Source organism: Heterodontus francisci, chromosome 30, assembly GCF_036365525.1.
Source record: "Heterodontus francisci isolate sHetFra1 chromosome 30, sHetFra1.hap1, whole genome shotgun sequence".
NCBI lineage: Eukaryota > Metazoa > Chordata > Chondrichthyes > Heterodontiformes > Heterodontidae > Heterodontus > Heterodontus francisci.
In genome coordinates, this window is record NC_090400.1 from 46,181,549 (window position 1) to 46,195,105 (window position 13,557).

The 13,557-nt window shown below is 39.8% G+C and overlaps 1 protein-coding gene across 8 annotated transcripts in view; it reads right to left on the reverse strand.

Moving 5' to 3' along the window:
• Positions 1-13,557, reverse strand: part of synrg (synergin, gamma) — a 98,690-nt gene that overhangs the window by 79,369 nt on the left and 5,764 nt on the right. For 7 of the 8 annotated variants that reach the window (XR_010968768.1, XM_068010485.1, XM_068010484.1 and 4 more), the window contains exons 2-5: positions 13,094-13,134; positions 4,107-4,237; positions 3,018-3,148; positions 2,232-2,337 (exon numbers count right to left, since the gene is read on the reverse strand). Coding sequence is in view for 7 of the 8 variants with exons in the window: in XM_068010485.1 (XP_067866586.1) it covers positions 2,232-2,337; positions 3,018-3,148; positions 4,107-4,237; positions 13,094-13,134 (409 nt within the window). In the remaining variant the exon portion in view is untranslated. Of the gene's footprint in view, positions 1-2,231; positions 2,338-3,017; positions 3,149-4,106; positions 4,238-9,527; positions 9,577-13,093; positions 13,135-13,557 lie in introns of all 8 variants that reach the window. The other variant, XM_068010481.1, reaches the window with a different exon arrangement.

A 13,557-nucleotide genomic window follows, 5' to 3' on the forward strand; every position in this document is an offset into this window, starting at 1 on the left:
TTTTTCACCCAGAGGATGGTGGGTGTCTGGAATTCACTGCCAGGAATGGTGCTGGAGGCAGAAACCCTCAATTCTTTTAAAAGGTACCTGGACATGCACCTGAAGTGCTTTAACTGGCAAGGCTATGGACCAGGTGCTGGAAGGTGGGATTAGATTGGGCGGCTAGTTTTTTTTCCGGATGGCACAGACACAACGGGCTGAATGCCCTCCTTCTGTGCTGTCATTTTTCTATGATTTTTTCCAATGATTTCATAGCTGCACTGGCAAAGGCCTGCTAAGTAGATTGCCCACCAAGTCATAGACAATGCAAGGTGTAGAGAGACCAGTGTAACAGGGAAAGTTAAAAAAGCATTTAAATAACACAAAAGTATATAAAATAAAACAAAAATAAAATCACTTAGCCCATCAAGGTCAAATAAATTAAAAATTATGCACAATTTCTCATCATTTATTCACCCAATCTCTTGGCTAGTAAATTGAATTGTAGGTACCTCTACTATCTCTCCCCCAAATCATAAAGCTCATCAGGAAAAAAAAACTCAGGCTATTAATCCAACCTTACGACATAGACTATTCAACTCTGACCTACACTTATCCATGGTTCTATAAACACAAAATCCACTCTTCTGTGCCAATTAGATTATCTATCCTTATAAACATCAACTCTGTTCTTGAACAGCATTCCAAATGATCTTGAAAAAAGTTGATATACAGCATTAATCACTTTTGTTGGGTACCTGTTGAGTGTGGGGGAAAAAAACATCTAATTTGGGCAAAATACAATCATCAAAAAAATAGCATGCTAGCTTAGAATGCATGTATTCTAACTTTGGAACCACATTCTCAGTTAAAAACCTGCTTATATCTACAGTGGCCTGGATTTTGCGGTTAAAAATAATGGCAAGAATATCGACGCTCACTGTTTTTAAACAGTAAATTGAACAACAACTTCCAGCAACCATATATATGCAGTTAGATGTAGAAATCAGGAAGTTGCTGTCTGAGTTGTTCTGCTCTTCCAGAAGCTTCGCTACAACAGTATCCCTCAGAGAGATTCGGCATTCAAAGATATGGAAGAGTGTAAAGTTGGGGCACTTAAATGATAAAGTTAGGGTTTATCCATTTAAGCACAAGTTAATTTTTAACATTGTGATAAGCCAAACAACACCTCTGGCACTGAAAATTAACTTTTATAAATATAGAGTCTCATTCCTTCAGATTTTATTTACAATTAATGATTTTTTAAAAATTAAATCATTTATTTACTTTTTCTTTCTGTCTCCTTTATATCTCTCTCAATTCCATCTTTTTGTCCTCTTCATTCCACTTTCTGCACAAGATTTATCATTGAATTAACAAGCCTCAGTAAGAATTCTTCAATCTGATTGGTTAAGAAGATACATCAGTTCGCACAGATCCAAGATCCCATGAAGAGGTCGCTGTGCTGTTTTGGCTTTCTAATAATAGCCCAGAAGCCCATTGAAAGTCTGCAGGCAAGTGCAAGTGTAATGAATGGCTGGCACCGTTCATTCATGGTTCAGAGCAAAATCCAGACCATTATTTATGAACTTCAATTTTTTCCACAACTTTTCTCTTGAAGTTGTTGGCTCTTTATTGGGGTGTGCTCACCCAAATGACTAAGTTATGACTAAGCTTCAACAAGGGGTGAAGCAGGCTATATAACCATAGTTAGCATCACAGCCAAGTTCAACCCTGTGTTCACCCTATATTTAAACACACGCTTCCAGTAGGGGTTGTTAATCAGAATCAAGAACCTTGCCCAATTTTCTACTTGCTAACTCACAATGCTCTAGCTAATTGTATCAACCCTATCATCACCCCTTTAGAAAGCAGTTAAGTCAGCACAGACTAGGTACAAAACCTGGCACTTTCTGGACCTGTACTCATGGATCAAACTATTTAAGCCATCAGGGCAGCTCTTTTATTTTTGAAGATCTTAATCTTTTTTCTCTTCACGGAAATCAGGTTTGGTTCAGGGTCTCTCTTCATTTGTATCCCTCTTCTGTGAACTTTAACCAATCCAACAAAACTTTTGAAGGAAAGGTGCTCCAAATTACACATAATATTCAGAACATAATCTCACAGTGCGTTACACCAGACTAAAATATGCAGCTTTAGTCTAGTAGCAAAATACTTGAGAACTTTCTTTGCCAATAAATTAAATAAACCATCTGGAACAAAAGCATATCTATGATGCCATAGTGGAATACCTTAGGCTTTACACTGCTCAGAAGACGTAGCTTTTGCTTCTGCTCTTCAAACTGTCGGCGCTTCCTTTCCTCTTCCATCATCTTTTGCTGCTGTTCAAATCTTTTCCTAGTGAAACAAAAGTGATCAAAGGCTAAATATCACTGCATGGTTGCTGTACTATTCACAAGCTTACAATTATCTCTGGACTAACCTATTTCTCATTCCACACTATAGAATAAAACCAGCGAAAACAAACTATTTAAATTACACTAATCAGACTGCCTCGCATCTTATCAAAATGCCATTCATTTCAATGCAAATTTTTCAACATAAGATCAAGAATTTCTCACCACTTTATTATCCTTTGAATATAGTATACATTTGGAGAGTACAAACAGCTACAAATGCAAGTAGAAATGAAATTCTCCTGATACATATTACTCACTCCTGATAGTATTTAAGCATTCACTGGGGAGCGAGGAGAGAGACAAATAACCACCTTGGCAGCTAAAGAAAAATTTAACCATTTAAATACAGCACAAAAACAGGTGGCTGAACGATCTACTTTTACAGCTTTGCTGCCAGGTTTATGTTTGCTGGGTTTAAGGAAGGTCAGGAACTCTCAAGACAATAATTTGTAGGCTTGAAACCTACTAACCTCTTGTTCATATTCGCATCCCTGACAAATCACTTCCACTCCTGAAGTTGACTAAAATTACAACTTTGTTTTGCATGTTTTTTTTAAATGAAAGACAATAAGCTATCTAATCACTCCAAATCAATTTAATACCAGAAAATCGTCTTACTGTTGCTCTTCAGCAAACTGCTTTTGCATATCTGGTGTGTATTGTGGTGGAGAAGGACGCATCCCCATGTAATGATGCTGTGGCATGAATGACATTCCAGCTGATGGCATTGGTCCCATCGCCATTCCACCCTAAAGGGAAGAAAAGATTAAAATAGTACATCCGAATAAGCATTATAGGAGTGAAATAGGTCATTCAATTCAAATTACATACCTTGCTGTTTCGATCCATCCAGAGAACCTCTCATCTCCTTTGTACCCTCTACTCCTTGCTCAATAAGACTGTGTAATATGTCTTGTGATAGAAATATCACCATGGTAGCCCAATACTTCCTTGAGCAAGTTGTTAATAATTAAGCAAACATTGCAAAATATATGGGAAATCAATTGACATCCAAGTGTACCCTTTAAATAAACATTCCATTTGCAATGTCTATCAATTAACAAGTACTGTATTCATTTTGATAATGCACTTAAACAATATGCGACAATAAATAAATACAAGTACTTTATCCTAAAGCTAATTTTAAACAGTATCTCACACAGCAGGGGGTGGAACTGTTGTATCAACAAATCTTAAGCTATAAAATGTCACCATGACCTTCCCTGGTGTGAGTGTGGGGGGGGGGGGGGGGGGGGTAGAAAGAAATAAAGCAATGGCAAAAATATGTTTAATATACATTTTCTTCTTCCCCCACCCCCCCCAATTTTTTTGTGGGGGAAGGGGGGGTTGGTGAGGAGCATCTGCCCCCTTCAATGTTTGGTCTCCCTGTGCAATTTACACTTTAGAGGTCAAGCAGATGACTTCCATACAGTGTTTTGGGTTGTGCAATTGTTGCTCGAGATTGATTCTCACCCTGATTTTCCCCTCTTTGGAGGCAAAAATGCAGCGCAGATTTCAGCATCTCTCCACGTTTGCACAGGCAAGATTGGGAACTCCAGCTGTGAAGAAAATTGTACCTTGCATCCCAGCATTCCAATACACTTGATTTTGTGCATTAATTCAGTGAGAAATGCTCTATTCAATATGCCATAGTTGATGCAGAGGGGTAAAGTTTGTGTATAAGTCGAACTTTCACCACCTAATTACCTGCATAGGTATCGCTCCAGGAGGCATCTGTGAACCAAAATTCATTCCCATCATGCTTTGCATGTTGGGTTGCATCACAGGTACCATGGGGAATCCCTGCTGTTGCTGCTGCTGTTGCATTGGCATCATTCCTATACGAACACACAAATTGTGAAATGGATATCTTCATTTAAACTCACCAGATCAGTTTGACAAAACCTAAAGAATAACACAGCAATTAGACAATGCGTTAGTTTTAATTTTCGAAAATTCCCTAGATTCAGGGAAGGTTCCATTAGATTGGAAAATAGCCAATGTAACTCCTTTATTCAAAAAGGGGGGGGGGGGGGGGAAGAGACAGAAAGCAGGAAATTACAGGCCAGTTAGCTTAACATGTCTTAGGGAAAATGTTAGAAGCTATTATTAAAGGGGTTATAGCAGGGCATTTAGAAAAATTCAAGGTAATCAGGCAGAGTCAACATGGTTTTGTGAAAGGGAAATCATGCTTAACCAATTTATTGGAGTTCTTTGAGGAAGTTACATGTGCTCTGGATAAAGGGGAGCCAATGGATGTATTGTACTTAGATTTCCAGAAGGCATTTGATAAGGTGCCACATCAAAGATTATTGCAGAAAGTAAAAGCTCATGGTGTAGGGGGTAACATATTGGCATGGTTATTAGATTGGCTAACTAACAGGAAAGACAGAGTAGGCATAAATGGGTCATTTTTGGTTGGCAAGATGTAACGAGCGGTGTGCCACCAGGATCAGTGCTGGGGCCTCAACTTTTTACAATTTATATAAATGACTTGGATGAAGGGACCGAAGATATGGTTGGTAAATTTGCTGATGACACAAAGATAGGTCGGAAAGTAACTTGTGAAGAGGACATAAGGGGACTACAAAAGGATATAGATAGGTTAAGTGAGTGGGCAAAGATCTGGAAAATGGAGTATAATGTGGGAAAGTGTAAAATTGTCCACTTTGGCAGGAAGAATAAAAAAGAAGCATCGTGTCAAAATGGTGAGAGATTGGAGAGCTCTGAGATGCAGAGGGATCTGGGTGTCCTAGTGCATGAATCACAAAAGGTTAGTATGCAGGTACAGCACATAATTAGGAAAGCTAATACAATGTTATTGCTTATCGCAAGGGGAATTGAATACAAAAGGAGGGAGGTTATGCTTCAGCTATACAGGGTAGTGGTGAGATGACATCTGGAGTACTGTGTACAGTACTGGTCTCCTTATTTAAGGATGTAATGCGCTGGAGGCAGTACAGAGAAAGTTTACTAGACTAATACCTGGAATGGGCAGGCTGTCTTACAAGGAAAGATTGGACAGGCTAGGCTTGTATCAGCTAGAATTTAGAAGAGTAAGAGGCGACTTGAATGAAACATATAAGATCCTGAGGGGTCTTGACAGGGTGGATGTAGAAAGGAAGTTTCCCCTTGTGGGAGAATCTAGAACTGGGGTCACTGTTCAAAAATAAGGGGTCGCCCATTTAAGCAGAGATGAGGGAAAAAAATTCTCTCAAAGGGTCGCGAGTCTTCAGAATTCTCTTCCTCAAAAGGCGGTGGAAGCAGTCTTTGAATATTTTTAAGGCAGAGGTAGATAGATTTTTGAGAAGCAAGCAGGTGAAAGGTTATTGGGGTAGGTGGAAATGTGGAGTAATCAGTTCAGCCATGAACTTATTGAATGGCAGAGCAGGCTTGAGGGGCCGAGTGGCCTACTCCTGCTCCTAATTCGTATGTTCTTTTGCCATCAGAAATACTCCACGACTCAAGACAGCTATCTGACTACATTAAATTAAGCTAAACATTACTAGGAAAAATGATCTTTAACTTTTGAGTCTGGTATACCACAAACTATATGGTCATTAGTAACATACAAATTGAGATCTGCTCACAGTGTTTTTATAATATCATAAAAATTTAGTTGTTGGAATGTTTAGAATACCAAAAGCATTTTTTTTTCAAAAAGCATGTCAAAAATAGATGATATTTAATGGCTCAGTACGTAATACTAATTTAAGTTTCGCTGGTGACCAGCCTCAATACGATTCATTTAACTGCTGATTGAGGTTATAGTCACCAGTAAAATTTATAAATAGCAGATACCCAAGAATGAGGACAAAGCAATAATTACTGAGGACTTGGATCATTTTAACCAACATATTCTGGCTCTTCTTCCCTCAACTGTCTCCATTCCCCTCCTGAATGTGACAATCCATGATGAGATGTGGTTCCACAGGTGATGGCACCATGCTCAAACGACCATACAAGGGTGAGCCTTGGTAGTGTGTGTTAACAGGCTACTTCAACACTGCATTACATTGCTTCGATCATTGGAGCTCAACCTGATCCTGTTCTCAATCAACATCCACACTTCCCTGCAAGAATCACTGAAGAGCAATCAAAAATAAGATCTTTATAAATGTTTTCCCCACATGGCAGTGGTGGCCCAGGTGGCCCGCCTCTCTTCTGCAGTATTCTCTATACCCTGGTGCCCTTGGCGAGGGAACATGCATTGTCTGCTGGCATGCCTGAGGCCTTCTGCTACCAGTGAGCATCATTGGGTATACAGTGTCTTATAGACACTGGCCGTAACATTCTGATTTAGCTCAAAGATTTCCTTTCCTTTTGTTGTGGCTTTTTTTTTCTGCTTAGCTTCTTTTAGTTCGATTGGACCATATAATTCGCTCTTACATTAGTGGTACTGTAAAAGGGACTTTGTTGTGCTTGTTTGGTGACTGGGCAACCCAGTGTCACCCTATTGATCCATCAAAAGAGAGCCGTCCCCAGTGGTAATATGTTTCCATCGCTAGCTCGGCGCAGGTATGTTCCTGGTCTTTGCGGCTCAATACATGGCATAGGCTCAATTTGTAACAATTAAATAAATCCTCTCTCAGTGTCTGCTTATATAACATACCATAAAACCTGTCAATTAGGGACATCTAAGAGACTTGCATCAGATGTCTTTTTTTTTGCAAGTGTCCTTAGTTACAAAATGATCACTATGTACAGTAAATCAGATAAGCCAAATATCCCTGGATTTGCTTTATCTGCTGCTGAGTTGCTTCTTTTTTTTTAAACCCTCAACTGGGACTGTGCCTAATTCTGGGGCCCTGCCAGTAGGATGTGATTTCAGTTCATTTTCTATTTGTTGATTTTCCCAGTTCATTGCCATCCTGGGGACCTACTCCACTAAGGATGTTGTGATCCTGGGATCTGATCTGTTACATTGGCAGCCTGCACAGGGCGAGGTGCTGCTGGAGGACTTAATTGCCTAGGAGATCCCAGTCAAATTAAGAGGATTAATGTCCTGTAGACACCTGCCTGGGAGCCCCTCCCTCCTTGTGCTGCAGCTGCTAATGTTTTAAGTGCAGGGGGGTGGTGGTTAGAGTGCTGTTAGCAGTTCATCAGCGCCTAACGTACTGGTGGAGTGAGATGTGATGTTGCCTGTTGCAGTTCCTGGCTTTTGCCCAATGAGAAGTTCTTTGTCCAGCATCCACAGCCGTAGAGAAAGCATTTTATCCCTGGGATAGATGAGTGCAATCATTTAATCCCAGCTATAGTGGTTTCTCTGTTGCTGTGGACCCTGGGAAAGAGCTCCCCCATTCCACAAAAGCTGACCTGTGTGGCTCACATTTTAAAGTTGTAAACAGACTTGGTGCACTGAAGGCTATCTGTAGTATATAATTTGTAAGTGCATGTAGTTTCAAGGTGCAACTTGCATCTGCTACAACGCAACTTATTTGGGACTGTCAATAAGTGTCTTTTTTGGGAATGTCCTTTGATGCCGGTTTCACTGTAGTACATAAAATATGAAATGGACTGTTTTATTCAGTTTCTTTATTCCCCCGCCCTTCCCATCCAGTCCACCAGACACCCACTATTGACATAATGGGAGATAGATCTATCTGTTATGCTGTGTGGTGATAGTCATACTAATAAATAATCCATCGGAAGTTTAACAAATCATGAACAATTGATTACCAGACAATAATTAGTTTGTACCACATTATATATCCCCTACTTCTCCTTTTTGAAATGAGCACATTATCACATAAGATGTTGACAGATATTTTGTGAAAATATACCTCTGAAATATGCTAAACACATAAATAGGAGAAATTTTACAAATGTAAGTACAAATCCCTTAATTCTGCAGAGCGAGAATTTTAAACACCTTCTCCGAGAGAAGTAAAGAGTGATCTTAACTCCGAGTTAGACTACATCATAAATAAGGCAGACCAATGTGACTAAATGGTTGTATTTCCACCATTTAACCTACCCTAGTGCCTCAGAGTAGCTGAATTGTATAGACCAGGAATGTACCACGTTTGCTTCCATTTGTGCTGAGCTACCTGACTGCAGCTAATGCAATGATAGACGCATTTCTGAGTTAGCTGATATCAGGGGCTGTGGAAAGGGTGTGTGAATTAATCCCAATGTCCCGGAGGAAAATTATCCAGGATTCCTAACACCGGTCATGATTTGGGAAGCGCAGGTGTGAACATTCCTGAGGATGGGATTGGAAGTGGGAGGGGTGTCCGTTTTGATTAATAGCTGATACTCATCATCTCATTGTTTGGGCACAGGCTTGAAGAAAGGCCACTTGGATGAGGTATCGCAGGGTGATTTGGCACCTATGGAATCATACTTAAACAGTCAGCATCTTAGAAGAGAAAACAGACAGAAAAAGACAGCAGGGTGATGAAGAATTTTGGCTATTTCCTGTAATTTCAGAACATGCCTTGCAACCAGGAAAAAGAGAAATGTGCAATTACCACAGCTTTGCTGATACTGTATGTATTGAGCAACTTTGAAGTGATGTCCGCTTTTACCCGAGTCAGAGTTCAACGCTGGATAATAGGTAAGACCTATGGGTGCTGACTACATTAGTCATTTCCCTATTATCTGCCACAAATGCTTGAACTGATAGAAATCTCCCCAAATGCCACTTCAGTATGGTTTACTCCTAAACACGACTTCAATGTTAGCTCAGATGATGATTGCACAGGAAGTGATACCAGAAATCCACAAAATGAGAACTGATTCGGTTAAAAGGTTATCATTTTGTTTTCTCTACAAGTGAACAGGGGAAAAGCAATTAAAATGCAATGTTTCAAGTCCCACAGAAGTTTACTGGATAGAAGAATGTCAGGGTGTAGTACTGCAGCATTGAGACCAAAACATCTCGAGATTCAATCCCTATTGTGACCTAGCTGGTCTCAATGTGTATTCCAATTAGCCTCAGTATCTTAGGTTAAAAGATGGGGGCAGGGGCAGAGGGGTTGCCCAGTGCTCCTGCTGCTGAATACTTTGCAGCAGCTCCTGGCAGGAAGTGTGTCCATATAGGTATCGTTCTTGGCAGTGATGCCCCCCAAAGTAGGCTGGAGCAATCAATGCCTGAGCTCAGAATGGCCTTGGGGGCAGACATACCAGATGGTTCCTGGTGCCCATGGAGCCATTCTCCACTAAGAGTGAGCACCTTGAGTAAAAGAGAAAGGAAAAAATAAATTTTTTTTAAAATGTAGCATTACAAACTGACAGGATCATAATACACCTATACATCAAACAGAGCACCCCCCACCCAATCCCTGCCCCGCGCCAGGGCAGAGGATCCGGTTAATAAATAATTACTGCAATTAGACTTTTTTTTTTTAAAGTGCCCTTTTAGTTCTGACCACAATACAGGAATGAATGTAAGTAAAAGGGTTATTATTTCTGAAGTAAAGTAATTGCTCAAACTCAAATTTAATAACCAAATTAAATTCTTTGTTGATTCAGCATCTTCTTAAACTTCCTTTATATTGCTGAGACAGTACAGCTGAAATCAGTCTCAATTACAGGCACATTGTTTGTGGCATTGTATCAGTGAGCCTTTGCAAGGAGCACTTACAAGAACATAAATATTTATAGGGCAGTATAGATTGGGAAGTGGTCGTAAGGGTATTTCTTACAGTCTTCTTGCTGCTTAGAATTGGAAAACTCTTTCAGGAGTTGCAATGGGCATGATTTCCTCAAATTGTAGCATATCTGAAGAGCAAATAGTGAATTAGAAGACCTTGTGGCATGGTGCTTTCAAAGAAAGGCCACAATGACTATTCACTTTAAGCTGGAATATTAGATCACTGGTGTAATGAAAACAGGATTTTTTGTGATTTTAAATAGGTTAAATCCACAGTAAAAATGGTATCAGCTAGCTGTGCCTCACAGATCTCAAATTGGAAACCACCTCTGTTCTGTGGCAAGCTTAGACTGTGGGCAGTCAATATTTGTGATGGACTGTACACAGTTAGCCCTCGTCAACTATTCAGTGTAATTCAGTTATAGTTATTCAGTGTAAATGTCTGACTCAAAAGAAATTTTCCTGTTTGTTTCATATCCATGCCCACTGTCTATTTATAAGGGATCTTCTGAAGGCCTAAATTTGTGAATTCAATTCAGTGACAATTTTGCACACATCAGAGGCACAGTGACAGAATTAAATCACAATTTATCAAAAGGAATGTAGAAGCATAGATAGGAGGTTGGTTCAAGGGTTGAAAACAGAGATGTGACTAGTTGACTTTTTTTTTAAATGGAGGCTTGTAAACAGTGGTACCAGTCAGGGACCTGAATGTGGATATAGCTGGAATATCAGAATTTGCTTATGACACAAAATTAGGGAGCATGATGATTGTAATTGACTTCAGAGGGGCATAGCTTGATGAATTGAACAGATCAATGTTAGTTGAAAATTTACATAGAAAAATGCAAGAAGGAAGAATGAGGAGAGCAAACATACATTAAAAACAATAAAACTTTAAAAGTAATGGGGCTTAGACAACCCTTTACAAAGGAATATAGCTGTAAAAATAAGTAGATAGGACCCAAGGTTTTATAAATAGCAAAAAGGTTAAAATGGAAATTTGCATTTACATAGCACCTTTAATGTTAGAAAACATCCCAAGGTACTTCACAAGAGTGTAATCAGGTAACACTGACACCAAGCCAAAGAAGGAGATGTTAGGAGGAGAACCAAAAATTTAGTGAAAGAGTTACTTTTAAGGAGGGTCTTAATGTTGAACCTATGCAAATTATTGGTTAGGCCACAATTAGAATATTGTGTCTAGATTCAGCTCCCTACTTTAAGAATTATATCAAGGCCATGAGAAGAAGAGGAGACTTACTGAGAAGATGCCAGGTAAAAGGAGACTAGAAAAAGTGGGGTCTTTTCACAAGAACAGAGAAGATTCAGAGGTGTTCAAAGTTATATGGAGCTTTATAAGATACATTGCAAAAAACTATTTTCACTGTTTGGTGAGCCAGTAAATAGAGAACAAAAACTTTACAGTTGTCACTGAGCAAATGAAGGAAGAGATTAGAAAAAATGTTTTTACATCAGAAATGCCTTGTGAGAAGCAGCGATGGAAACAAACGCAGAATAGCTTTTAAAAGCAATCTGAATAAATATTTGAAAAATAAAAATTTAACTGGATATGGGGAGAGGGCAGGAGAAGGGGACTGTGAGAGTTTTGTGGCCCTGCACAGACATGATGAGCTAAATGGCCTCCTTCCGTGGCTGCGTTATCAGCAGCAGCAACCTGTCCACCTGGAAGGGTGTGAGTGAACATCATCATGAAGAGTCCAATTCAAATCCCATACACTCATCATTTATTTATTTTTATTTAGAGATACAGCACTGAAACAGGCCCTTCGGCCCACCGAGTCTGTGCCGACCAAACCACCCATTTATACTAACCCTACAGTAATCCCATATTCCCTACCACCTACCTACACTAGGGGCAATTTACAACGGCCAATTTACCTATCACCTGCAAGTCTTTGGCGGTGGGAGGAAACTGGAGCACCCGGCGAAAACCCACACAGTCACAGGGAGAACTTGCAAACTCCGCACAGGCAGTACTCAGAATCGAACCCGGGTCCCTGGAGCTGTGAGGCTGCGGTGCTAACCACTGTGCCGCCCACAGTGTGGATCTGCTCTGATCCCATTTGCTGGAAATCATCTTCAAGAAGACTGTTTCAACATTTAAAAAAACCTTATAATTCAGAGGCTGCTCTCTCTTCAGTCTATTGAGGTCCTATGTGAATAATCTTACATACAAAGTGTATGTAACTGTGTTTTAAGGAGTTTGTTGAGAAGCGGTAGAAGAACTATGGATGCTGCCATCCCAGTTGGTATGAATGTCAGGTTTGATTATTAAGTGCATCTTTGTGCTTTGGCATACTATTTTGTCTAACAATAAATTTGAACAAGCAGTTTTAGCTAACATATGCATTGTGGTGCAGTGCTGTGAATATTTTTCACCTTCTGAGGCAAGCGATTTTCTGCAATTTGGAATTAATTATTAGACTGGGGTATGCTAACCCATGAACAGTAGTGATTACAAATGTAGATTTCAGATCACTGGGGCTTCAAACTGTGTATGGAAACTGTGGCCAGCTGTAAGCATGATAAAAGGCCCAAAGGTGCACCGGCTAGACTTGCCTACACCAAATTTTCTATCCCACTGTCAATGAGATTTGTCAGACTTCTTGCAAGGTTGATGGGGTGGGAGGGAGGAAAGGAGTAAACAAATGGAACAAAAGCAGGTCTGGCTGTTTACCTCATTTTATGATGGTGGGGGGGGGGGGGGGGGGGGAAGGATTGAGATGACTTCTTCCACACATTAAGTAAAACACCACTAACAGCAACATGCACTAGACTATTTCATCTACTCAATAAATGACACACAGATATGGAGAAGCAGGAGCATTTATACACATTTCAATTTTAAAAAATATTTTATATTTTTTCATGCTAAATCCAACAACTCAAAAACAACGCACTTGGAGCTTACTACAATGCGTTAAAATAAACACATGCAAAACAAGGCCAATGCAATGAGTGTTTAAAGATTAATGATCATACATCGCATATAATGAATCACAAATGGTACAAGAACATAGAAAGGAAAGTAATCAAGATATGCATGGTAGAACTGCAGCATTGCCATACATACCTTGGGGAGGAACTAATCCCCCTGATACTGGGAACATGAAGCTGCAACCAAAGTAAAAAAATAAAATTAGCAAAACAGATCTTCACAAGTCACTGACAGACTTTAAACTGCTGAAGTCCTTGAAACCCATATTCTAATTTGGGGAAAAAATCTTTATACAAAGCATGAAATTCTCTGTCACAATTATTGAAACAGAGACCATAAATATTTTAACAGGGAATTAGGTGTCTGAAAGGGAGGAATATTAAAATATATGGGGGGGCAAGCAGGATGGTGGAATTGAATTCAATGGCCGCTGAGGAGAAAAAAGGCAGAATGGACTTGATGGCCAGAATGGCCTGTTACTGTGCTGCAGCATTCGATGATTCTATGCTAAGTTATTACTGCCATTATGGAAAGGGGTGCTCATTTAGGAGCAGGGTGGTTGTATTCCCCTTTTGAATGTGGAGCCTGTAGTCCAGTGG